The following is a 26,446-nucleotide window of genomic DNA, read 5'->3' as shown; positions in this document are numbered from 1 at the left end:
TCCCAGCACCGTACCAACACAAGATGAAGATGCTCATTTTGATTTTAAGCCCCGAGTGTGTCCCCGAGCTTGTCCCACAGCTCGGCTCAGCACAGCCCTCGCTGGCCCGGGCAGTGGCTGGGGGTCAGGCCCATCCCGGGCCTTGGGGCTTGGCGCTGGCTGGGGGGGGGTCCCGGCTCTGCCACCTCCCACGCCACGGGGCAGGGGGGAAGCACCTTTATGGTGTCTCCAGTGTGACCCAGAGCAGCCCGTGTTAAACCCAGCGCCCAAACGAGGAGCTGGGCAGCACAAGGGGATGAGGCTAAGGCACAGCTACAACCCCCCCCATTTTTCTGATTTACAGCTTTTTCCTCTTTTACAGCTCAAGAGAGCAGGGTCCCTGCCCCATGACGCCAGAGGTGTGGTAGGGCTCAGACCGCAGTGCCACAGAACTCATCCTCTTCCAGCAGCGGAGCCTACACTGACCCCGTCAGTCAAAGCGCATTGCGGTCCCGGGCAGCTGCCCTTCCCCGATGCCTTCCCGTGGGGCAGCAGCGTTTGGGCAAGGCGAGGCGAGACCCACGGCCTCGGCTGCTTCCCATATGCCTCCCCCAGCACGCAGCTCCCCCCCCATGCATGGATTATTTCATAATCCTGTCTATGAGTCAGGCAGGTTTGCTTAAACCACGGGCATTTGGTACTTTCCATTTCACTGCACAAAGATTTGTTGCCTTTGTGCCATGGCTTTGTTCTTCAACTATGAAACAATCCTGAGTCATCATTTCTAAACCCTACATCAAGGACAGGAAGGGTTGTGGGATGAGGTGGATGCCCTTTTGTTGAGTGAAGTCATCATGAGTTACAGGCTTGTTTAAATCACCTTGGAAAATGTTTGTTTCAACTATCAGGGACTTTTACTGGCTTGGGAAGTAGAAAGATGCCTGAAGGTAGAAGAGCAGTCATCAACCAGCTCTTTATAGAGAGGGCCATAGGTCACTCTGTGGGATTTTGGCTAGGGGTGCAGCTTTCACAGGCACCACTGAGCTCCTAGTGTAGTTTTATCAGCATCTACTACATCTGTACAGGAGTTTGCAGAGAGCTCTGCTCTGACCCTCCTCCTAAAAGGAAAAAGCCTGTAATAGAATGGAGGGAAAGTTACATCGCTCACTCCTGTTGATACTAACTTTAACAAATAGAGACCAGGCAGTTATCCTCTGCTGTTTATCAAAGGCATGTCTGAACAGAACAGCCTGCTCAGCCTGCACCATGCCAGAAGCCACATAATCATTAATATTGCATCAAGCCCAGGCAGATAAACAGAGGGCTCTCAGTGCTAACCCAGCAGCCACCCGCACAGCACAGGGCTAGGTTATCACTGTTACCACTGGAGGGGAAAAAACCCCAAACATGTCACTTTTTCTTTATACTGTGACTCAAAAGAAGCAACAGCAGCAAGGAAGGGAAAGAACGGCAGTTTGGGCTAGAGTTGGTCCTGCTGGCAGCCAGCACAGCAATTGCCAGAACAGTTTTGAGATCCATTTTAACGGCAGTGAGTTGTTGTACACAATAATGTAAGAGTCAGGAGGTTGAGTAGTTACTTTATTAAAGCTACAAAACCAAGTTAAAATTACTACAATATTCACATACAGCTAGCAAGTTTCTAACTTCATTGAACAGGGACAGAGCAGTTCAGAGGGTACAGAAACACTGACCGTTTAGTAGATGCTAGCTGGTTTAAGACTACAGACAGTGCCTCCTCCCCATCACGCACCAGTGGATCGGGCCTGGCAGCTTGGAACAGTTCCTCGTGCTGCATTGGAAGAGACAGCACCCAGATTTCCAGTGCAAACACAAAGTTCTTTCAAGATTATGGATTAAAACTGTACCTGGTATGTTCACAGCTCAGGATGAGGAAGGCAGCTGGAATGAGCAACCTGGATAATCACCTCCACTCACTACAGAAATTCCAGAGGAAAAAGTTTCTTACCATTGGCCCAAGACCCACACACACAAATATTTACAGAGAATTGGACACAATCTAGCAAGAACTAGTATTTGACTCCCTTGCTGATGCCAGCAGCTGCCAGGCAGGACAGGCACAAGGCAGGAGCAGCAAGAGATCCCAACACTTTTTAAAAAAAAAACATCACCAGGAACATGGTCTAAAGCAGCACAGCAAAACCCGGTCATGGGGCAGCATCTGGGTTCCTCAGTCAAGCTCCTCTTTGATAGGGGTACAGCCAGAGAAAAAGCTGGTGTTGCTACTCAGCATTCTCTTCTTTCTCTTTACAAATGTTTCTGGTATCTGGTTCTCTTGGGACTCCTCATCTCTCGCAAGGACGGAAGGAGCAGCACTGGGCTTCTTCACGAACACATCTTGGTCTGTGATCTCTTTCAGGACCTATCAGACAGGCAAGGAAGGCAATTTGGAGTTGGTCACTGCCCTGAAGCAGCCAGCCTGCACTGGAGCACAGAGGCAGCACATACAGAAGTTGCCAGGCCAGAGTTGCTTAATTTTACTCAAGTCAAAATTCTAAAGACAAATTCATGGGCTGCACAGGAAGAGACAACGTTTGGAATAGTGTGCAGAGGGTACAAGTGGGATAAGTGAATTCATTCAGCCGAGGCAAAATTACAGCTGCGATGTCAGAGTATGTAATGGCTTAAGAACACTAAGTGCTGACACAGACAGTGTAATTTTGTCCTACGAGCTCCTCAATTACCAGCCTCTCTCATTGCTGGAAGTACGGCAAGCCTCTGTGACAAAGTTTTAGTCTGAAAACTTAAGAATTCAGCACACTCAAAACTTAAATACAGGCTGGCTTGACAGCTGTAGTCTGTTTAGACTTTTCTAGTAGCAGTCTATCATCTTCAGGTATTTTTTCCTTCTTTAAGATACATCACTGGCCGTAAACAAGGTGTGTGCACGTTCAGAACCAGTGTTCGTTCTTAGAGCTTTAGGCCGTACCTTTGTAGTTGGTGTGATGCACACTGGCTGGAAGAAGGTCTCTCCTGCAGTCACTTCAGTGGGGTCTTCAAGTTTGAAGGAACCCTCAGAGTCCCTCGTCTGGTCCTGGCATAGCATGGCATCCTGAGGGGCAGTACTGTTTTGAAGCACTTCTACAATATCCATCCCGTCCTTCCCCACCAACAGCTGAAGAAATAGTAGGAGTCCCTAAGCCACCTTCTCTCCAATTCATAGTACAGGATGTAAGAAGCCTCTGTCAGGCAACTGGTTTCATAAACCAGTCAATAATTATAGAATTACTCTTGGATCTAAGATCTCCCATAGTAAGGCAGACATTTCTAGCAAGAGTTCTAATGAACGTCAGTAGCTCATGAACCTTCCTGATGCTACAACCCCCTAAATTATCCCTTCCAGTCTTAAAAAAAATAATCCGAAAATAAGTTTAGTTTTTCTCATCTGAAGCAAAAGACAATTCTTATTTACTAAGCAGGAGAGACAGACTTAAATTGTTTGTCTTCAGATTCATGGCTGACAACTGGCAGCAGGAAATCTACGTGACATAAGACATCAGGCAAATTTCTGTTTAGTGCAAGAGCCTGGTACTGCAGTGGAAAGCTTTGTACACAGTTACCACAGATAAACACTGAATTACAGTGACACTTACAAGTGTTTCAAAAAGGTACACATGCTTTAGCTTGGCAAACTGTGCACGCACACTAATAGCCAAACTGCTTAGCCATCCATCCAGCTTTGCTTAAAGACACCGTGTAGTCTGGATGTCGGGTGCAGGCTCCTCTGCTCCCACAAACGCGGCACTACTCACCGGAAAGCCAGGGTCTCTGTTCCTGCATTTTGCAGAGTCACAGCTGCAGCCTTCCGTGCAGCCCACCTTCTGCCTCCTGCAGCCACACTGTCTATTCCCACACCGGCCCTTGCAGGAACACTGAGTAAGAGAAGAGTTCTGTGCAGAAAGAGCTGCAGTGTTTTACAGACTGCATCCAGCTCGCCACAGCCGTCAACAACTGAAGCAATCTAAAGGACAGTACCGTCCCTGAGTTGCCACAAGCCTTTCATTGTTTCATTGTCAGTCCTGCATCCCAGGAAAAGGGACAAGGTCTTTCCACCTCCAGAGCCATCTCTTGCTTCAGCATCCTCAAAATAAGCATCTTCAGTTACTCGGTCCCTGACTCGAGTTACCCAGAAGGATGCCTGTATCAGCGGGACAAGCTAACATTTCGCATGAGGCGGCAAACCCAAGTCACCATACCTAGGGCTCTCCCTCTGATGGGGGTGACCCAATTTAGGACCTTCATGGCTCAAAGCAATGAATCTCTTTGCTAGCCTGGGTATGCGAAGCAGTAGCAGACTGCACAGACCAGCTGCTCCAAGCTACAGGTCTGAACTGAGTAGTAATTTGCACTGGAGTTCCACTGGGCTATATAAGTGAACTCAGAAGAGCCAGCATCAAGCACAAACCCTCCTCCCTGCAAGGCAGCCCAGAAGAACTCTCCAAAACCCAAACCAATAGTACTGCAGCTCAGAATTTATCAGGTTGGCAAGCTCCAGTGAAAGGAACTAGAGCTAGACCTTAAAATTCAGGAGCTTCTCTGTGGTAACTGCTGACAGTTTCACAGTCACTCATTAGCGAGATGGGTAATAATTTACCCTGCTGTGAAAGGGGCAGAAGAACACATCACAACAGGGCTCTAGTTTCCTAGCAATTCAAGCCCAAAGAGACCCATTGGTTCACAGCGACTTGTGCTGTGAGCACGTTCAAGTCATCTCTTCCATCCCATCGGGAATTAACTAAGCAGCAGGCTAAAGCTTCAAGCCCAGCAGAAGATGGAAGCTGAGGCTTCTGTCAGGACGAGGAGCCACAGTACACCACAGTGGCAGCAGTACACAGGGATCCAGGACAGGCCACCCCTTTTCCTCCCTAAAATAGGCTCCTTGAAGGAATACCATTGCTGCTAGCGCTTGCTATTTTGCTGCTGCCTGGAGCACATAGGCCAGTCCAGCCCCAGGTAGCAGGACAGAACATGTCTCACAGTGGAAGATGACCTAATGAAAAACTATTTAGGAATGTCTTGCTGACTAGAGGTAACTGTTGCCCTTCCTGTCAGATCATAAATAACCAATGCCAACAGCACTATCACATTACGGCTGTTCAGAACAGCGGAGACACTACAATCTCGCTGTTCTTCTGTACACACATACTAGATCCTCAGGGATACAGGCAAGCAGTTCCCTTGTAGGTAATGACAAGTCAAAGGTAACTGGATCTTACCCCAATCATGCTTTTCTTTCCTCCTCTGACTGCTTTTACCGGAACCCAGTCTGCATCCTCCGTCTCCCCTCCAGACTCCCCCGAATCAGAGAACAGCTCTTCCACATTCATTTCTGGGGTCAGTGCACGAGGTTTTGCTGTTGTTTGCCGGCGAGTCTTTGGCTACACAAAAAAGTTACAAGGGTAGAGACCCCAGAAGAAGTAACAGTGGGTTTACATTTCGTTAAGGCTCTTCAGTCACCCACCACCACAGCCCCATTCCTCTCGAACAGCTAAGGCAGCTGTAGGATTTGGGAGGAGACAAAAGATCAAGTTGTCAGGGATTAGAAGTTCATTCAAGCAGTTGATTTAAACTGCTAGAGTTTGTAAAAAAAAATATAGCTTACAAATCCTTGCAAAATTAATAGATTTGTGTCACAGTCTTGGCAAAGTAGTTCTAGATCATTTACTCCTCCCAGCACTAAGATTTGGCACTTTTGCAAGGCCATGCTTAAGTTTTCCAAGACGGATAGATGTCTTGCTCTGTGATTCAGAGACTGGAAGTGCTACAGAGAGCACCTGGATTACTAAGGAAGATACAGCGTCAGGCAGCCTGAGGACTGTCTGAAGTAGAGACCAGGCCTACTTCAATCAGCAGAGCAAGATGCCTTGTAAAAATCAACTTGGGAGAAAGAAACCCAGATTATTAATAGCCAACGCTAACTTTTCAAAAGAACCCAGGTACAACACAAGTATGAAAACTGGCATGCAGAATATTTACCTTGGGTGGAATATAATCAAAAGAAGAATCTGGGGACTCAGATGGCATTTGCTGAATGTGACGGAGCTTCTGTCCGCTGGCAACTTGGAGGAGTAGTAGTTTCTGTGAAGAGGGACAAAAGTCAGCTTTGCAAAATACATTAACCCTACTGCCAAGAGGCTCTTATGACTTATGTCTGCACAGATCTCTACCTGTTTAAGAATGTCATTTTCCTGGAGAAGTTCCTGGTTCTTCTCACAGATCTCCCTCATTTTCTCCAGCTCTTCCTCCTGTTTGAAAGAAAGATGAAAGCTGTAGGCTTACGTGGGGGTAGCACAAATAGTTGTTTAGGATAGATTTTGCTATTTGGATCTTTCTTGCAACACCAGAGGGGTTTCTTTGTATTCTCCAACAGGAGTTCAGCTCCCCCTTCTAGATCAGGAAAGTCATTAGTGCTACTGCTTTTTTTTTTTTTATGCATAACACTACCAACACAACAGAGAGAGAATGTGATCCTCTCAGAGTAACCATTTAAGATCTAAACCTCGCTCTATTTCTAAGGCTTATCTCCAAATAGGTACACCTAGGACTGATTTTGCTTTAATACATTGTTGAACTCACCCTTCCACAGTAGCTTGCTGTACCTCTTAACTCTCTTAGCGAGAGTAGATGGTGCAGCTTGTAACACATTTATATGACCAGAGTAAAGCTCACTCTTTGCTGATAGCATAGCAGAAGCTGTGCTTCGCAAAGGATTAATAATAACAACATGTGGAATATCCTAACTAAAGGTATTCCGAGCATGAAAGAAGTTTGTGTGAGCTGGTCAGGTTGTGGCACGACTCACGGCTGCATTTACATTTATTTAATGGAAGAAGATACATAAGAGAAAACCCACGGGCTTACTCAAATCTGTATAGCAACTATCCCCTGCAGACAACCAAATCGAGCAACGTTAGCTACAAATGGAAATGCTATCAGTCCTTCTGCATCTTCCTCACTCTAAAGCTACTATTCCGAGTAACAGGTAGCCCCAGCGAGCACACTCCCACCAAGCCTCATTCAGACACTCTACCTGGAACTTGAGTCGCTCTTGCAGCTGTTTCTCTTGCTCATTCAGCGAGTCTTCCAATTTCTTCTCTGCTGCTTCTTTTTGCTGAAATTGGCTAAGCAGGTACAGAACCTAAAGGCAAATAGCAAACAGCCATGAATTCCTACAGAGACACCTGGCAGCCCAAGCAAAGGCCTTGACAATTTCAGAAAGATTCTTTCTGCCACTTCCAGCAGAATTCTGCCCTGATCTACTTTAAAAAGTTATCTCGTGCTCAGGTGTAAAATGTTGTGAGAAGTTATTGAATCAACTTGCACAGGACAGAAGATGAATAGGGAGACTTCCTGGGCTTTTGTTAACTATTCTGCAAGAGTCTGAAAAATCTTGATCAGATACACAGCAACAGAGTGGTCTCAGCACACGTCCTTTGCCTTTATCTCTGAGCTGATCTGGGAATCAGAGGCCCAAGACACAGGAGTTCAAGATTTCTATCACTTGTTTTACCTTTTCCTGGTGGTGTTGTTCCTGCACCAAAAGCTGATTTTGGAACTCGGCCTCCATCTCCGTTATGTGGTTTCGCTCTTCAATCAGCATCTTTTGAATGTCTGAACAGCTGGCTTTAGTCTGCTGAAGGTTGCTCTCTAACTTGCTTTCCTGCACTTTTGAAGAGACCAGCTGAAAGACAAGAGCAGGAAGATCGCCTGGGTCAATGAGTCCCATGTTGCAGAACGTCTGTTGGAGCAGACACGCTTCAGTCAGAAGGCAAAGCGTTTCTGCCTAACTTCCAACCGCCCTAAGAGCTGGAGTGACCATCAGCAACAAGGAGACTAAATGGGAGATCCAGTGGTAGCCATCTGACAGCCAGCATGGAAGTGCAAAACAGAGAGCAGGAAGTCTTGATAACAGTTCTAGATTTATCTCTTTTCCTGTAGCACTTTAAATCTGAGTATTGGGGAGACCTCCAAAAATGAATGCTCTCCTAAAGTGGCTCCTTCATTCTTTTCCTTGAATTTCCAAGCACCAGGGACTGATGTACGATGTACTGTATTTTTAGGTACTTCCTCTTCTCTTCCACTTCCGAAATTTCTCTTTTCCCTTTTACTATTCCCATGCAAGCCTTCTGTAAGCACAGCTTTAGCTGATGTCTCCAGATCTGTGTCTATTCTGTTTCCTTCTTCCCTGTTCTTTTTGGATTTCAATCTCAAAAATGATCAGGAGAATATTTTAATCGGAAGTTGAGGGAAACAAACCTCATTCAGTACAACAATGCTTTACTTGAATTCATCTTTGCTATCAGCCCGTTACTCACTTCCTTTCATTCCTGGCTAAGCACTCAGAGCCTTTGTCTTTAGTGATAAAATAGGAAAATTCAGAATTTACCTCTCCAAGGAGATACTTTAAAGCACATTTAGCCTCTAGAATTGTTGCAATGCTGTCCCAACGCTGTTTCACACGATCTCCATTGTCTGCGTCTAAGAGTTTTTGCTGTAGATCCGCTATCTGGGCACTCCTTTGGAAGAACACACGTATTTGAGGTTACAACACAGGAGAAAACCTGGGACAGCGTTTGGGCTAAAATTACCATTACCAGAATATTACACAAAATAGTTCACATTAAACAGTCAAAACTTTAATATGGCAGCTAGAGTTCACCATGTTATTTATACCAGGGAGTTTCTCCTCCCCTCCACACTTCCAATTAAAAGTGCAGTGTTTCCCTCACACAGAGAGATGCTCACAAACAGCTGAGAACAAAGCAATCTTAGGGACTGAGTAGTGTCCTCATATCCCCACATTTTGGAAAAATTCAAACTAGGAAAGCCACGTGGTCTTATTTCATAATTTTAGTGTCAGTGCATAAGTTATTTTACTTTCTCTTCTGTTTCATAGAAATGGTGTACATAGAGATGAGGAAAAAAAAATGGAGGCAAGTGCAAATCCACTTTGTTGTACTGCCTTACCTGAGCCCCATCTCAGTCTCCAGGCTTTCTATCTGCTTTGATATAGACAGGTCCATCTCTGACGCCTGAAAATCTGTGAGGGAGTAGGTGCGTCTCTAAAGAATTAGAGCAATGGATAGAAGCAAACAATAGATGAAGAAATGCAGGCAAGACTGGGCTTTCATTTACAGACATTTCAGCAAAGAGGAGCCATACTATTACAAAAGCCTCTCTCTCTATAGCTTCTATAGAGTGAATAAGAGTGAGGGTCAGTACTTGCTGCACAGCCAGAGGCGTGGGACAGGGAAAGTGGCATTTCCCCCTCTCTTACCCGCAGCTTTAGAGGTGGGTTTTCGCCAGCCTCTTTCTTCTCTTTAAGCTGAAGGAGCTCCTGTGCCAAGATCTTTCTGTCCTCCAAAAGGTCTGCAAGGTGCCGTCGAGCCTCTTCAGTACTAACAAGAACCTCTATTTCATTTGCAAGCCAGCTCTGGAGGGAAAAAAAAAAACACAGCCCCACCAAAAACCAGTATAGTGGTTCATTGTACTATAGTCTCAACTTCAGGATTGAGCCCTTCTCTGAAATGCCTCCACAGATAAATTATATATTAAGGGAGGCAATGTGATTATTTAACTGCATGTTCCTCCCCTCTGCTCTCCAGTCACCAACCCAGCAGCAGTACTGAGTTAAGCTAAGTTTGCCCATTGTTTGTTGGGATGCCAACACATCGTTACCCACTTTTACTCGTGCAGCAACTCCTTCCATTCCTCGATTTTGACTTTCCTTCCGTTTATCTGCAGCCTCCCGTTGTTTCTGCAGAGCATCTTTCAGGCGCTTGTTAGCAGCTGCTGCCTGAAAAATATTTTACACAAAAGCTGAACAGTAGTCACTTCACGTAACTTGCAATGGCTGAAAACATGAGGTATTCACAGCACAAGCCAGACATTGAGACAATGAAAAGAGAGCGCAAAGTTAATAAAACCGGAATAACTTTAGTCTTAAGTGAAGACTAAAGTCCCAGACTTAATTTTCTTTGCTGAAATTCCCAGTTTAAAGAGAATCTGCTTCTAGACTTTAAGGTAGAAGAAAGCATCCAAAATGATGGTTTCAAGATGCCTTTCTTCTATACAACCATCCCGAAAGAATTTTGAACTGCAATCTAGAATACTCACCACCCAAGCTCATTTACACTTTGTAGCTTGGGTGTCTATAATAGAATTGTCACAGCAGCCTGATGCTCAAAGGGTAGTTTAGCCTTTATGGAGTAGATTTAACTAGAAGGGCTACAAGACAGAAGCATGGTATTTTTCTACAGAAGGAAAAGCACCTATTTCCAGACCTCCAAACGGCTTTTCAGAAGTTTCTGCATATCCTGTTACAACCTCCAACCACACTTTGCAGACCTTCAAGAATTTGTCAGGAGTTTCTAGCAGATATTGGCTCCTTACCTCCTCTGTTTTGCGCCGAAGTACATTCGCCTGCTTCTGGAAATCTCGTTCTAGCTTAAGTAGCTCATACTGTCTCTTGCGATCCTGCAGGGAAATAGTGTCAAGACAGATGGAAAAAATCATGTCACAATTCATACCTACAGCCAGTTTCACACGTCTTGGAACAGAATAATTACATTTACTGTTCTGCAATGCAAATACTTCATAATAATTTCACTGATTGTTACAAGCTTAAGCCATGTAGTGCCTCTGAGAACAAATGGCTGTTAGGCTTAAAGTGCAAAGTACAGAGCCCCTTCTAGCTGTCAAAAAGGTTTAGGAGCCTGAAGGCTGGAAGAGACTGCAAACTAGATCTTTAAGACTTAAGTGTCCCAAAGCACTGGGGAGCGAACTTCTTACAGTGAGAATTCCTGTGAGACCAGAACTCAAGAGGTACAGATGTTTGCTGTCCATTACACTTGAATGCTACAAGCCAGCTGGATTTCATTAACAACTCTGTTTACCTGCAGATTCAATATTCCTTTGAAAGTTTAAATACCTCCCATTCTGTGGCCAAATCCTACAACTTTAAATACTTAAAAATCTTAAATATATTTGCCTTCTGCTTTAAAGCTGAATCACAACGACTGTGTTGATAGCTTTAAGACTGCCAGACACAAGTGAGTCAATTTATGACAACTAGTGAAAGGTGGCAGCCATGTGAACTAATATTATCTTCAAAGCATTCCCCAGATGTTTTTCAGATGCTGGCAAGTCAAACAAAGCCTTGCAGCAAACACTTTAATGATTTGTTTCACTCTTCAGAGGGAGGTAGGTACAGTTTGGGGGCTTATTGTTTGCTCACCCGTTCTTTCAGCTGGATCACTTCCTTGTCCTTCTGTTGTTTCCATTGCCTGAATTTTTCAGCATCATCTTTCATTTGGCGCATCAGCTGTACCCTTTGGGTTTTCATTTCCTAAAAACCAGAGATGGCTGGAAGAATTGTCCCGTAGTGGCACTCTGGGTAGTTTCAGCCTACATTCCCCTAGTGCCTCTGGCAGGGGTAGGGGTGGCATACAGGAAATACCACAGTGTGCTGCCCACTCAGACTACACGCCTAAGGACACCATTAAAGTGCTAAAACCTAGGAATTAATCTTTTAAGGCATAAAGGGAAGACTGACACATACATGGTACACACACGTGTGTACAAAGTGAAGTCAAGTGATTCAACTGAGGCAATAAATCATCGGAATAGCCAGAAGAAACTTAGGACAGCTTCTATTCCTCCAAGTCTTGGTAGCCTCCTGCCTATTTTACTACACCAGCAATTGTGGTCATGTAGCCAAAGGGACATCTTGCCAAAAACTAGCGTTCTCAGTCTAACAAGAGAGAAAGCGAGTGTCCTCTGTCTGGAAGCTGCTTTGTCTACACTGGAGCAAGCTTGAGAACTGTATGCTAGGGTCAGTTACCCTGATCTCCTGGTTCAGTTTGCAGACTGTGTGCTCTGTAGATTCCTTCAGCTTTAGGAGCTTTGACTGCTCATTCAGCTTTTTCTTCAGCTCATTAATTTGCCCTTCCAACTCCTGAAGTCTTTTCCGACGCCTTTCACTCAGTCTGTAAAGAAATCACACTTTAAAACCAGTCCCCCACCCCAAATTACTGCTATTTTCAAACAAGTATTCTCCAACCTTAGAGACACCTTAAAAGAAGCAATCTTTCCCACTGCCCCTATCAGGCTTCTCTGCAATTCATACAGCTCCGTGCTACATTAAAGAGATGCGTTTGCATCCAAGTAAGAGATTTTACAAATAGTAAGCGCAGTGAATTTCCACAGGCACATTAACACAGTTTTCAGTGCTAAGCGCCACACGGCTTGCATCATCACTCTTACTTGGCTTGGTTGACATCCTTCTTTGCCATATGCAGAGCAAGGATCAGCTCCTCCTTTTCTTTTTGTAAACTGCTGACCTCCAATTCCAGATCCTTGATATTAGTCTAGAAAGGACAAGAGCAGTAAGCCTCCAAATAAAAGCCTTGAAACTCCATTCTGAGACAAAGCTTTAAGATTGGAGGCCTTGAGAAACCACGTTCCTTTCCAAGAGCCTGTAAACCACCTTGTCTAAAAAGCTGTACGAGTGTCAAAAGGGCTAGTCCTCCATACACTGAAATCTTAGTTGGTCCACAAAACCATTGTGACAAACTAAAAGTTATGACCGAACAATTTCGGAGATGGGAGATTCCAGTACAGCTAATGACCAGTGGAAACCAGCTGGCTCTATTATGAGAGTTAATAATACTTGCATTTTGGCCTGGTGCAGCCAAGCAAACCTTCAAGTAAAAAGCAGGAGAAACCCATTTCACATAGAACAGCTAGTGGCTAACAGCTTATTTCAGGGAAAAGACCAGTGGTAGCACTATTTGTTAATGTCTGGGTATGGTCATCCCCCCCCACCTTCTCTACTGACACCTGCAGTTAACCCCTGCCCCATGCCCAAAGGGGCAGTGACCCAGCTTAAGGAAACAGACTCATTAAGAACATGCTCATGAGAGGATAGATCTTCTCCTCCCTTCCTTCCTCAGCATGGAGGGACTGCATTAATTGGGAAAAATAAACTGACCACATCCTTGCACGAATTGTTTCAGAAGAGTTTACCTGGTATTGGGACTGAATGGGCTGCAGCTGACTGTCATTCTGAGTCATTTTTTTGGCAAGTGCCTCTTTCAGAGCTAGGGCTTTATTCAATTCAAGCAGCTCTTTAGACATCTGAGCTTGACGGAGGGCATGTTGAGTGCTGAAGTCATCTGAGGACCTCTTGGTATCCTGGCCCATTTCTGCTTCCTGGAGGAGACACAGCAATGAGCAGGAGAGGCCAATCCAAGGCTCTTTATGTGATCACAGTTTCAGCAGAACACTTCATTTTTTACATAAAAAAAATTAGGTATTCAGAAATGAGAACAAGTTATTGATCTTGAACACACTGAGCAAATAAGAGCATAGAAAGGCAGCACATGCAAAAGTGACACATATTATTTACCAAACATTGATATTGGAAAACTAGCATAAGGATGCAGATAAGAGGAGTGATGAGGGGCTAAAGCATGCCCCCAGTAAGGTCTGCACTGCTGGACTCCCCTCACTTACAGCTGTAGCATCCTGTTCAGAATTTGCCATTTCTGTAGCAGCTTCCATTGCAGCAGCATTTTCACTCTATATAGGACAAAGAGAAGAAAATTTTAGTAAAAAATGAAAGATGAAGTAAAACAAAGCTAATAACAGTCTGTTGGCCTATTATGACAAAGTATAATGTTAGTCTCCTCTGTCTAGAAAACTCTCCCTGGAAAGAGGGTGCCATTGTCTTCCTCCTTTAGTAAGGTGAGCATACTGCCTCCTAGACAAGGCACTGTAGTCTTCCCTGAGCTCCAGCATTGGCAGCCATCTCCTCACAAGAGCTGGGAACAGGGGGGGATGTCTAGCGAGGAAGAACAGAGAAGTTCCTCAATTAAACAAAGATTCAGCAACTTCTATTTAACAATTTCAGGTCCCTGCAGTTTGGGTTGCTCATTAAAACTACCAGAGTTTATAACTCTCCTTCCTACTTTTGGATTGTAAATCCATGCTAACCTCCCACTACCAGATTCTTCTACGGAGACTCTGCTTTTCCCCCCCCACCACTTGCAGCCACTTAAGCACAAGTGGCCTTTCTGCAGCATTAAAAGCACAGCAGAACAGCTTGTTTAGAAGTGGATATCAAGAGTCATTTAATACTTGTAATTCCTGGGCTCCTTAAGGAAGGTTTCTGCAGAGTGGAATCCCCTGCTCTGCAGATAAGAGCAGCCACCCTAGGTTTCATTAGCAAACTTGCTTGGCACACACTCTTCTCTCCCTGCATTCAGTCTTACCTGCAACTGAGCCAACACTTCCTGCAGATCACGAATCACCTCTACATTTTCTTTTAGTTCCTCATCTTCCACAGTCTCTACCAGCTTCTGCAGATCAAGCTTGCACCTGCAATGCAGATGTGGGAATAAGCCCGTATTACATGGCACGTTTGTGTCACACACGCCAGTAGGGAACATCTTTCCCCACCAAACATACCAATGAGTTCTGGATGAACACACACAAGTTGACTGTATCCAGTTTATCCCAACACAAACATGTAATGCTGAAAAACGTTTCCTCAGCATGAGTAGAGTGCAGAAACAGACTTACACAGCATGTTGCTGAAGTTGCTCTAGTTTGGCATTCATCTTCTCATTTTCTTGCTCTGTCTAAGAAAAGTCAGAATTGTACTGAATTGTAGGAAAAACAAGACAAGAAACCAGAAAACAGCTCATTTATTTGTAGCAAAAGATATGTTGTCCGTCTGTGGTAAATCAATGCACTGAAAGATCTTGCATGGTCATTGCTACTAGTTTGTTTAGACTTAACACCCTTTTTTTGCAAGAATATACACAGCACTGAATCAAAACAAAGTGGAGCTTGGGAGTGGGAAGAGGGAAGAGAGAGAGACTGCACGCACAAGTGCTGCTATTTAAAACATTAAAGCAACAGAATAGCTGAAAGATTCAGGTCTATTTTTCCCCACTGAAGTCACTAGATCTATATGTTCTGACAGGCTCTGGAAGGCTTTTGGTTCTGACTACCTGATAGCTAGAGACTTGAAATAAATGTGAAAGGAACATTAAAGAGATTCCTAACATGCCATTAATAAAGGAGCTGCTATTGATTAATCTTCAGCTAAAACGAGAAGTCATGCAATTTAAAGCTCTTCTTGGGTAGCTGAACCTTACCAGGATGATCCTCTCCAACATCTGTGCTGTCTGACCAGCAGCCTCACTCAGCCCTCTGCTCAGCTTTTGATTCTCCTCCATTAGCAACTGGTTCTTCTCCATCAGGGACTGAAGATTCTCTGAAGGTGCCATACTACTGAAATATTAAGGACCAGCTGGCTTGTGAACATGACTTTGCTAGAGGTTTATAATAGCACTGAAATTACCTCCAAGTTTCCTAAATAGCTTACAATAAATATAGGTTGTGGCAGTACTGCCCGTACTTGGGTTTTGAAACATCCTCAGAACACCTACACAATCCAACTCCTCCCTGCATTTTGTGCTTTTAATAACAACAGAGATGAAGGTGCCCTACATTTAGATGTAGAGGAGTGAATAATAGAGGGATGGATGAGTCTGAGAAACAGATACTTCGGAGACATTGCCTAGTTCTTCTCATATTTCCTACAATTGATTTTTGCAGTCTTAAGGGGTTTGCTACAAAACTGACACATACATGCATGGAATTTCAGCATGACAAAAAGAAAAGAAGGAGGAAAAAAATTGTCCAGATCCTATTAGAAGGCAACCAGTTTGCTCTGCCCTCACTCTACAGCACTGTCTGGAGCAAAGGAGATCTAGAGCCTTTGCTGGCATGCGATGGCCATCAGTTACATTGAGCATTACTCTACAAATCTTACTTGATAGACACTGGAAGGGTCCCTCCGTGGGCCTGCAGCAGTAACACCTGTAGCTGTTGAACCTAGAAAGACAATTACTACTTGTAAATCTCTCCCGTATAGCAACTTGATGGAGAGGTAGCATGAAAGACTGTATTGTGTGCATACTGTCGTGTAAGCACAGCAAGCCTGGTTAACTCTCAAGTTAACCCTAGGGCACTTGTAGCTTTGGGTTTAACCAACCGCAACTTATTTCCCTCTGAAGCTGGCAACATACGAATGCTCTTCTCTTCCCACTCTGTGCTGGACATAGGCAGGTGATGTCAGCAAGGCAACCATCACTGTATTGCTATTTTTGCCTGTAGCCTAATGGGCAGGTGATGATTTAATCAGTGGAAGGGAAATGTAAAAAAAAAAATCACACTAATTCTACAAGTTTTCTATAGCATCAAACAGTTGCTGTAGAATTATAAAACATATTCACATGTTCCCTTTACAGCACTTACACAGTCATCTCAGGAGAGAGAGAGGGAGAAACACATGCTGAACATCTTTTGCATATTTTGTGTAGCTAGGCATCCTATGGCTTTGCTTGCTGTTTACTGAGCTTAGTGCCAGAAGGCTAGATCTGCTCCTCTCACATGAGGAAAGCACGCCATACCTGCTGCTTTAGATGATGCAACTCAGCTGCCTGGGGATCAACGTTGACAATTGGTTTATTTTTTATTTTTCTTGCTCTGTCAGCATAACGCAAAGTATTTAAAGTTTCTTCCAGATTGGAATCTGCTGGGCTTACACAGGCAATCATGAGAGTGTGGCTGTTACCACCCAGAGAATCTGAGAAGGAAAACAAGGCACAATCAAAGCTTTGAGAGAGAGCAAGAATGACTAGAAAAATATCATCACTAAGATATCTAAGACCACATGAGTGCAGCTCCATACTACAACTAGAAAATAGCTAGCTGTAGTTATCTGTCATTATCATCTACTTTCTCCTCTGCCCCAGTCAGTACTAAAGAGCTTTTTTTTTTTGAAAACAAAAAATCCCAAAATTGCGTCTCAGCTCTAAGCACCAATGATTTCACATCGGAATCCACAGTAATCTTGTCCTGTTGACTAATGTCTGTAATTACTATAATTTCTGTGTGCCATTTCTGGCATAGTTCTTTCAGATTTTCCTCTCCCTTCTCCCACAAAGGAATATTCAAGACCTCCACGGATATCCAAACATCAGAATTCACAATATTTTCCAACTGACAGAATTAATGACTAAGAACATAAATGTTCAGATCATCGAGCTGGATGGCATTTTATCCTTTGATTTTACACTAACACATAACGGCTACAGAAAGCTTCTAATCAGAAGAAAAAGCACCCAACATCTAGCTCTGCATAATCCAGTGTCTTTTTATTAGATATTTTCAGATATGGAAAATACCAAAGAGCCTAACTTTTTGTACCAAATTATTTAACAACCAAAAAATCCCAGTAAATTGCATTACTACAGCTATGCCCATCTAAAGAAAAAAATAGATAAAAATGTATTAAAAGATCATCACAACTACTGGAAAATAAGTACCACAAAGATTAGATATTCAGACTAAGAAAACAAAGCAAACATGACGTGCACAGTGAAGACCACAGACAGCTTGGGCTTCGTTCTGGTTGTGATAAACTCCAGTAAGTAGCCGTAATCAGGTTAGAACAGATCTCTGCTTCCAGACTTAAGTTCTCAGCTTCCTTCTCCCTCCCCCCCAAAAATAAACTGGATTTGTCTAGATTCCTCCCATCACATAGGGACTGCAAAAGAGCAGGACTCATTTATGAGTCCGTCTCAGTGCACTTGTGACCTAAAAATGAAAAGAGTACAGAAGAAGCCTAGCTTCAGTCAGAAGAGGAACTGTTGGGTTTTTTGCTACTTTGTCTTTTACAGTCCATCTGTAGATTTAGGCTTTATCATCACTTGTCTCTTACCTTGCAGCAGTCTCGTTAACTTTGAGTCTCTGTAGGGGACAAACCCACCCTTTTTATTTTCATCACCAAGAGCACTGATGACATTCCCCAGGCAGAGGAGACCTCTGTTTATGTTGATGCCTGCATACAAACAGATGACCGTGAGTAGAGCTACCTCAACAGCTAGCAACTGGTCATTTCCTCTCCTTTTATAAAAAAAAAATTAAGAATGTTAAAAAAACCCCACATTATAAAGGTTAAAGAACTGCTTTGCTTTTCCTGACGAGGACCCAATTTATTAACTCAAAAGTGGTAAGAAACCAAAGCTATACCAGTCCTTTTCCTACAGACCTTCTTTTAGTCTGTCTCCCTCAGCCTTGGTCTTCTTTTGTCTCTCAGAGCCAGCAAGATCAACCAGGTGTAGCTTGGAGTGAAAATTGCTGTTCCTATGGCAGAAATAGACTATTTTACTCTCTCAAGTAAACACACAGTTAGGAAAGAGCAGTCCAGTGGTTACTACAGTTGAGCTACTGGGCTGGAAGTACACTTCATACCAGAGACAGCCAAAGAAAGGAACTGCCTCAAGAGTAGCTCAGCTGAGTTCATCCAAGACCAAGAGAGAACCACCAGACTATGAGATTTGGAGTAAGTCTAACTCCTAACAGCTGCTAGGAGTGGCTGTACCATCACACTTACTTGTCATTTTTCTTCTTCTGATCAACGCAAATGGTGAAGATGGCGTGGGACCGTGAGGACTGGGAATTCATTGCTGTGGAGGCCACTGTTCTGGAATTGTTCCCTTGCTCTAGGCAGGATACAGTATCTTGGGCACAGGTGACATTTCTTTCTGTTAACCCTACAATCTGTATCCAGGAAGAAAACATTATTTATCTTCTCCTTCCCCTTCACCCCAACTTACATCAGAAAAATTATCCTCCGCCTTAGACTACAGCAGACAAAGCGAAGTCCCTGTGTAAATACGCCTTCACAAGAACCAGCCTCACTTCAAGCCAGAGGCTTGGTATGGATTCCCCCAGCAAAAATTTGCTCTGAACTTCGTATCGGCAACGTTAAGTGGCATCACCTCTCCTTCATCCTGCTCCTACATACACACACTCCAAGTTCCTCTGTGCCTGCCTGAGAGCCAGCTGGGCTATGGGACAGAGGCAGAGCTCCTCAGTACTCTGGAGAAATTCATAGCTGCCCTCAGATAGCCCCGGCCAAGCTGGGAGCTGAAAGTTGTGCCAGTCACAGGCAGAAGAAGGGGAACACTAGCTGATGGGGGGAACTCGTGTGAATAGAGCGGAGGCAGGTATTCAAAAAAAAGCCAACAAGTGACTTTGTCATGAGGGTCTAACCCTATTGTTGTTACTCTTAGTGCACTTAAGGATCATCAACAGCTCAATTTTGACATGAATGAGTAGTTATGATAATTTCATATGCACAAATATAAAGCAGTGCTCAAGGAGTCAGACCATTGTTTCACCGAAACATTCGTCCCAAGCCACATCACCCCCTTCCGCACCCATATCTAACAGGGCAACAGACCTTTATGCCTTCTTTTGGATCTTCCCGTATACTGATTTGAGAAGACCGTTCTCTCGATGGGCACAGCAGGTCTAGAATATCCTCATTGTAGATCTGAAAACATCAGAACAGCAGCGCAGAATTAGCAGCCTCACAAGAGAACAATTCACGTAAAGAAAGGTATAGTTATGCTGAAATCATGGCTAACTTTGCATGACATTCTATTCATTTTACCTTTAGAGAAAGATACCTAGGACTCAGAATCCAGTTCCTGACAAGACCTTATGTAGTCTTAGGCTTTGATTTAATAAATACTTGTTGCTTGAAGGAGGTGGCCTCATTAAAGCTCACTTTATCTGCAATTTATAACTTTAGAATAGCTTGAAAATCAAAACAACTTTTACCTCTAGATAAGAAACTTTGAGGACGAATTCCCAATCCTGCCTTTGCTCCTTCTCCTTAAATAGCAGTTTAATTACCCGTGGGATGACCCCCACGCTAGGTTCGTGCTCTTGATTGGCAGTGTAGGTACCTCCCATAGAGTAGGTTTTTCCAGATCCTGTCTGTCCGTAGGCCAGGACGGTCGCGTTATACCCTAGGGGAACAAAGGGCGCCCGGATCAGACAGCCACATGGGAACCAGAAGAAACTGGCATGAACAAAGCTGCATTCTAGTAAAAGTATCCTTCCAAAGAAGCCCTGTCCCTCACTGTCAGGTTACAGAACCTTTACACGCAGGCCACAGTTAGCAACATCAAGAAAAAAAAAAAGTCAATAGAAAGCATCCCAAATCACAGACAAAATTATTATTCCAGCTCTTTTTTAAAGTCTGTTCTGCTGCTTTACTAGAGTTAGTCACAGAAACAGCGTAAGTTCTGTCATCCCAACTCCACCGCAGCATCGGCATCAGCTTCCAGTATAGGATGCTTATCAATTCATCCGATTATTGATAAAATCTTTTGCCTTACATAAATAGCTTCGGGAACCAAAATGACCCAGTGAACACACACAAGTCATTTTGAGAGCCCTCAACAGGCTGTAAACAGGCAAGATCTGATACTTCTCACTAGAGGCTGGAGTCAGTGTCTAGATAGCACAGGATTTTATTGTCTGAGAAGGTCAAAGAAGAAATGAGCCAGAATGGAGAATCAAACAGTGCAGCCCCTTCTTCCACACAGCTGAGCTCACTGAAACCTCCAGTATTTTCAAGCAGAGCCTGAACTCAGTTACCACAAACCTTTGAAGATGCCCCGTATGAGAGGGGCAACAGCAGTGTTGAAGACTTCCTCTTGTTCAACGCAAGGATCGAACACGTAGTCATACGTGAACGACTTATCGTTACCTACAACCACCTGCGGAGGAGACAGAACGGACAGCACTGACCGCGCTGCCCCGGCGGCGAACCCCGGGGCGCGGGGGGGGGAAGCAACGGCGGCCCCCGGGCGCAGGGCCCGGCTCCCTTACTTGCGGTTCCCCCGGCACGAAGGACAGGCACATCTGGCACCCTTCGCTGGTCTCCTTCGGCACCAAGGGACGGCAGCGCAGCGCCACACGCACCGGGATCACCTTGTCATCCTCCCTCACCATTTTCAGTCACCGTAGCCGCCCTGCGGAGGAGCGGAGCCGGGTGAGGCCCCGCGGGAGCAGCGCCCGCGGCTGCCGGTGGGTACCGCCCTGGCGAGGCCCAGCGCTGCGGCCCGCCACCCCCGGGTCTGGGAGCCCGGGGCCTAGGCCCGTGAGGCGCCCAGACCGCGCTACCGGCGTCCCGGCCGGGCCGCGCCCAGCGACGGACCAGGCCCTCCAGGCTCCCCGCGACGCCCAGGCCCCACCGAGCGAAGGGGAATGGTACGACGACCACCGGCCCGGTCTGCGGCGCTACCCCGACCCGTCCTCCCCAGCGCCGGGACCCACCTGGAGCCGCCGCTGCCCGTTGCGATGGCGGCGCCGCCAACCGCCAACATTCAAACCGGGGCCGCGCGCCGTAACCGCCAATCGCGGGGCTGCGCGTCAGGGCGCGCGGCGGGGCGGGGCGAGGGGCGGGGCGGTCCCGTCAGGCGGCGGGGCAGCATGGAGGGCCGGCTGCCCTACGACGACTTCCCGGTGGTCTTCCTGCCGCCCTACGAGAGCCCGCCCGCCTGGGTGCCGCCGCATGAGGTGAGGTGAGGGGACGGGGCGGGGGGGTGGTGGCCCGGGCTGGTGGCAGGCGAGCGGCGGGGACCGCGGCCCGGCTTTGCTCGGCTCGGCCCGGCCCGGGGGTGCGCGGCGGGTGCCGCCGCCTGACGGCCGCCGCGGCGTTGCGTTGCAGAGGGTGTACCACCCCGACTACAACAACGAGCTCACCCAGTTCCTGCCCCGCACCATCGTCCTGAAGAAGCCGCCCGGGGCGCAGGTGAGACCCCGCTTAACCCCCCACCCACCCGGGTGCCGCCGCGCAGCCCCGTGGGCCCCGTGGGGAGGTGCGGGTGTCCTCGGCGCGGTGGTTTCCCAGCGCCTTCCCTGGCAAAACCCGGGTGATGCGGACGCCGGCAGAGCTGCGGGGTGATAATAATCCCCGACTGGCAGCGTCCCGCAGCAGTTTAACTGCGGAGGGCTGGCGGGTCGCTGGTGCCGTCCCCATCCAGGGACCGGGCGGGGAAAGGGCAGGCATGGCTCCTGCCCTGCTGGGAAGGGCCGCGCCACAGAGGGAGCGGAGAGCTTGGTGGATATCCTGAGCTGGAAGGGACCCATAAGGATCATGGAGTCCAACTCTGGGCTCCGCACAGGACCAGCTGAATCGGAGCATATGACTGAGAGCGTCAGGATGAGGCAGGGAAGCGCGGTATGCCGTGACGTGGAACTGACAAGGGACAGGGAGCAGCAGTCCTTGGGTGTTTGGGGTGAGATTGCCATAGAAGATAGCAGAGAGGACCGGTGCTTGCTGCTGTCCGGCTGAGCGCTGCAGCACCAACACCTTTGCTCCATCTGGAAGAGACACGTATCCCGTGGGAAGGGGCCTGGGCCAAAGCGGGTGACTGCATTTCACTACCGGTTTCTCTCACAGCTGGGCTTCAACATCCGGGGAGGAAAAGCCTCGCAGCTGGGGATCTTCATCTCGAAGGTGTGTCTGCGCGGCTGCCGTTCCCTCCCTGTGTTCTCTCTGTTCCCTTGGGTGTTGCTGAGCCAGCTGGGCGTGCAGGGAGACTGTCACATGCCTTTTGTGCACCTCTGAACTCGTAGCTGTAATTTGCCACGCACCAAGCGGCAACCAGGCAGTCCTGCACCATTTCCTGATCTCTCCCCAGCCCACCAAACGTTGCTGGTGCGCTGCAGTCCCCGTCCTCCCCAGTCCCACGTGGGCACGCTGGATGGGCACCGTGGGGAGGCTCTGGGGCTGGGCTGTCTCAGCCGCGCGGGAGGGGAGCTGCAGCACCGGCTGTGCCGAGAGTCACTGCTGCTGTCTCTGCTCTTCCCTCCGCAGGTGATCCCTGACTCGGACGCACACAGAGCTGGGCTGCAGGAAGGGGACCAGGTGCTCTCGGTAAATGATGTGGATTTCCAGGACATTGAGCACAGCAAGGTGAGCACTCCTGCGGCCCAGCTGCTGGAGCAGGGACAGGACAGGGAATCCATGCACACATCATCTCCTTCCAGCCTCTCAGCTGGTGGCACCACATAACCAATGCATTCCTCTTATCCTCCAGTCTGGTCACTAAGCAACTCTTTCTGCTTTCAGGCTGTGGAGATCCTGAAGACAGCCCGTGAAATCACCATGCGCGTGCGTTACTTCCCCTACAGTAAGTGCCCGTTAGCCCTGAGTCCGGTCACCTAGCAGCTTCTCTCCCTGGGAAGATTCCACCTGAGCTTAGCAGTTATGAGTCTGTGGTCACAGACGGTGTTAAGGCCACAGATCAGAACACTGAAAGAACACAGAAAGAACTGGGCTTTGATTTGGGGATAAGGACACGAACCAAGTCAAAACAGTAAGGAGTGGCCTCAGCTGTCCACAAAGAAAAACTTGCAGAGCAGGGCTTAGCAACACAGTACTGCAAGGTGGGATGGTTGCTGAATGGAAGGGTTAACTTTAGAGCTGTAGAAGTAGGTACTTATCCTTAAAAACATAGAAAAAAAAGAGGTCAAGTCAAGCCAAATAAGGATTCTTCATAAAATGGAAACTGACCCTTAAATGAAGAAAGAAGAAAAATGTGGAGCTGGGAAAGAGAGGTCTTTAAACAAACTTTTGTTCTAAATGCTCTAAAATAACTTGAAATGACTGGCTGGGGTGCAAATACGCTATTTTAAAGCCAGCTGCTACCCAAGAGAGTAGCAAACGCTGCCTCTACTTAGTGAGGTATAAACAGAATGTATGTTTGCCTTTAACATTTTTGCTAATTCTCCCTTGCTGTCAGCGACTGCCTCTCTGCTCTTTCAGCCTTGCCTTCTCTTTCCATTCCAGATTACCAGAGACAGAAGGAAAGAACTGTTCACTAGCAGGCAGCTGTCTGCTGGGTCTCCAGAGCAGCCATCCTTCCTGCAAAACCCCTCTCCACTCCTTTTCCTCAACATGTGAGATGACACATCAAGTTTCAGCTGTCGTTGGAGGTACAACTGTCCTGTTGGCTGCAGAGGCATCAGCTCTGCTTCCTGCATGGAGGGATGCCACCAGACTCTTATTTAGCTGAAAGATGGATGAGGCTTTAGTCTGTGCTCCTTGAACGGGGTGTTGGAAGAAGCTGATGTGGAAGTGGGTACCGGAGGGCAGCTTCTCTGGCAAGATCTATGCTTCTCTTCTAGCAGGACCGAAATTAAATCAGTGCTCTGCTGGTTCTGGATCCAACCCTTGTTGCTAGATGTAAGGCTGAGAGGGTCTGAGCATGCTTGAGCAGAGCATGGCCTTTGTCCTCCAAGAGATCAACCTGTTCACTTCTCTGGCGACATGAAATTCTTTCCTTCTTCACTGTCCTACCTCTGCTCTTCACTACCGGGTTTGCTTGGGACTCAAGGAACAGAAGTAAAATCCACTCAAACTCTGCACATCTCTAGCTACACTACTCTGCTGAGGCACGTTTGTACCTCTGCTGCTTAACAACCCCAATGACACTGGGCTGAGACGCTTGGAGTACGTTTCTGAGCTGCTGTGGGCACTTGGCCGGGTTTCCTCCAGTGTGGTTAAGGGTTTTCACTTGCTTCCTTCACTTGGCACAGCCCCATCCCTGCTGTGTCCACTTTGAGGTAAACTTCTCCCCTTCCCTGTTCTCCCCGAACAGGGAGGAAGGCCGCTGTGCCCTGCGCTGCGAGAGCACAGATGAAACGTGCTAGTGATCAGCAAATCTGGGTGCAAATGTGTGGTAGTGTCACGTAAATGGCGTCAGGACAGCCCTCGCTCTGGCCTTCTGTGTGGTGTTTTCCACTTATCTGTAATAACTGAAATAATAAAACGAGTACAGCAAGCAGACTTCATCTTATTCCCACTCAGGAAGTCTCCGTGAAGGGTTGTTGGTCACCACCCTTGGCACCACCCTGAGGAAAGGCCAGGCGCACAGCTGGGGCAGGGGTCGGCTCCAGTTGCCCTTGCAGCATGCAGGAGGAAAGCGTGGGGCCCACGCGAGGTGCAGCTCTGTTTTAAGGGTGTTTTTTCCACTGTGATGGAAGTCAGCCCTTGATTAGCCTGGAGCAGTGTTTCGGCACTGCCGGGAGTAAGAGCTGTGACGGAGGATTTTTGTCGCTTGTTTGAGACAGCCAAGGGCAGCAGCCCTGACCCTTCAGCACTGCCAGCTGGGCTGCTCTTGGCTCAGCTGCTGGGCAGAAAGCTGAGCCAGGCTGAAGCAGAATAAAATACACTAGGAAAGAGACTTTCACTCAGAATAAAAAAAATAATAGCTTTTCTACTAGGGAAATAAGCATCGTGGAAGCCCCACTGTAACACCCTGAGAAGGTAAGATAAGCTTTTCTACAGAAACAGGTGGGACGTTCACCTCTCTGGTCTCACACCAGTTTTGCGGCATTTACACCTTGGGGAAGGAGGATGTTCAGGTTGCAGCAAGGCCACGTTTCCTACTGCTCCATCTTCCCTTCTCCCCCTGTTGTGCTCTGATGTTCAGTCCCTGGCCCCAAAAACCAACCGCACGCTCTGCCTGGAGGAAAACAGCAATCAATCAAACACACGTATCAGGCTTCAACTCCCTCCACAGGGGACTGCAAATACAACCTCGGTGTTCAGCCTTAATCCTGCTTCAGAGCAGTCCCTCGCAGGAGCTCCGGGAAGATCTCCCCTGCCCAGGGCAGCTCCCTCCCTGCCATTACTCAGAGGTAATTGCGCTGACTGGCTGTGGGTGAACAGGAAAGAGTGGATTCTTTCCCAAGACACATTCACGTCTTTCTTAGGTATCTGACTTGACAAAGCAGTAATAGGATTCGTACTGGCCACTACAGTCTATTTCATCCTCCAGGACTGGAGGGACAGATGGGTAGTTCCCGATCCCTGCTGGGAAAACAACAGGTCCAACAACATTGGCGTTTTTTCTTAGTGACTTGCAAAATAGAGGCCAAGAGTCATGAATGTTGGAGCAGCTTTAGTTTGTCAATGAATAACTCCCTGGCCAGGGAAGCAGACTGGCAGAGGGACTGCAGGTAACCTGACCTTTTGGAGCAATGATAACAGCCCCAGAACAAGCTGTGTTGCGTTACACCCGAGAAACGTACTGTACAGCTCCTCTCCCTCGGCAGAACTCAGCCAGGTCGGTACAGGCTGCCCGTGTGCTGAGCGAGGCCAGTGTGCTTGGATCCACGCAGTCACTTCATGAGAGAAAAGAGATTTTTTTTTCTTACTGTAAATGACTGGACGAGCCTGAGCAGCATCAGTAACGTTCCTCTCTGCAGTGACACTCGCAGCATCAGTTCTCTGCACGTCAATGACATTGGCATCCCGCTTCTGTCCATACCCGCTGTTGCGCAGCACATCATATGCCGTCTCTGCCAGCACGCCCAGGATGGGGATGCAGCACTAGGGGGATGCTGAGGGCTCAGGGCAGGCTCTCCCACCCTGCACCCCTCCCCAGTGGGTGTCTGCAGGAGGGGGTTCCCTGTGGCCAGCAAGGCCAAACATGGCCTTTGGCTTCCCAGAACGCCTCACACCCCAAGGGGAGCAAGG

At 47.1% G+C, this 26,446-nt stretch overlaps 3 protein-coding genes across 10 annotated transcripts in view; 2 read left to right on the top strand and 1 right to left on the bottom strand.

The window, feature by feature from the left end:
• The window catches only part of LOC104641987 (transcription initiation factor TFIID subunit 9), a 189,992-nt gene that overhangs the window by 6,110 nt on the left and 157,436 nt on the right, over positions 1-26,446 (top strand). The window lies entirely within an intron of this gene.
• KIF4A (kinesin family member 4A) lies at positions 1,552-21,343 on the bottom strand. Of its 8 annotated transcripts, none has more exons than XM_075762998.1 (31): positions 21,232-21,343; positions 20,785-20,927; positions 20,558-20,672; positions 19,726-19,916; positions 19,343-19,435; positions 18,491-18,657; positions 18,146-18,240; positions 17,816-17,935; positions 16,503-16,678; positions 15,863-15,924; positions 15,183-15,318; positions 14,602-14,660; positions 14,292-14,397; positions 13,534-13,599; positions 13,045-13,230; positions 12,283-12,386; positions 11,861-12,005; positions 11,255-11,365; positions 10,411-10,494; positions 9,701-9,814; positions 9,296-9,451; positions 8,986-9,080; positions 8,405-8,534; positions 7,529-7,699; positions 7,049-7,156; positions 6,186-6,263; positions 5,995-6,096; positions 5,235-5,396; positions 3,771-3,908; positions 2,948-3,133; positions 1,552-2,380 (listed from the first exon to the last, which is right to left on the bottom strand). In XM_075762998.1, exons 2-31 carry the CDS (start codon positions 20,905-20,907, stop codon positions 2,189-2,191), a joined length of 3,771 nt encoding a protein of 1,256 aa, XP_075619113.1. In that variant the 5' UTR covers positions 20,908-20,927; positions 21,232-21,343; the 3' UTR covers positions 1,552-2,188. The 8 variants fall into 8 exon arrangements, with proteins under 8 accessions (XP_075619113.1, XP_075619116.1, XP_075619115.1 ...); XM_075763001.1 differs by having other exon boundaries at positions 2,948-3,070; XM_075763000.1 differs by having other exon boundaries at positions 3,771-3,890.
• On the top strand, positions 21,326-24,746 carry PDZD11 (PDZ domain containing 11). Its single transcript, XM_075763007.1, has 6 exons — positions 21,326-21,474; positions 21,626-21,709; positions 22,361-22,417; positions 22,778-22,876; positions 23,033-23,093; positions 23,753-24,746. The coding sequence occupies exons 1-6, from the start codon at positions 21,388-21,390 to the stop codon at positions 23,785-23,787; spliced, it is 423 nt and encodes a 140-aa protein (XP_075619122.1). The 5' UTR covers positions 21,326-21,387; the 3' UTR covers positions 23,788-24,746.

This window comes from Balearica regulorum, chromosome 11 (assembly GCF_011004875.1).
Source record: "Balearica regulorum gibbericeps isolate bBalReg1 chromosome 11, bBalReg1.pri, whole genome shotgun sequence".
In the NCBI taxonomy this organism is placed as follows: Eukaryota; Metazoa; Chordata; class Aves; order Gruiformes; family Gruidae; genus Balearica; species Balearica regulorum.
Note: the sequence above shows the minus strand (reverse complement) of the source record. Positions and strands in the feature narration are given on the sequence as shown.

Bases quoted from the DNA above. Each gene is read 5' to 3' on its own strand.
- PDZD11 (XM_075763007.1), top strand. From the start codon at position 21,388: ATGGAGGGCCGGCTGCCCTACGACGACTTCCCGGTGGTCTTCCTGCCG. The intron at 21,475-21,625 runs GTGAGGTGAGGG...GTTGCGTTGCAG, and splicing joins CCTGGGTGCCGCCGCATGAG to AGGGTGTACCACCCCGACTA. The intron at 21,710-22,360 runs GTGAGACCCCGC...TTTCTCTCACAG, and splicing joins AGAAGCCGCCCGGGGCGCAG to CTGGGCTTCAACATCCGGGG.
- KIF4A (XM_075762998.1), bottom strand. From the start codon at position 20,907: ATGGTGAGGGAGGATGACAAGGTGATCCCGGTGCGTGTGGCGCTGCGC. The intron at 6,097-6,185 runs GTAGAGATCTGT...CCCTCTTCACAG, and splicing joins AAAATGACATTCTTAAACAG to AAACTACTACTCCTCCAAGT. The intron at 3,134-3,770 runs GTGAGTAGTGCC...CTATTTCTTCAG, and splicing joins ACAGAGACCCTGGCTTTCCG to CTGTTGGTGGGGAAGGACGG.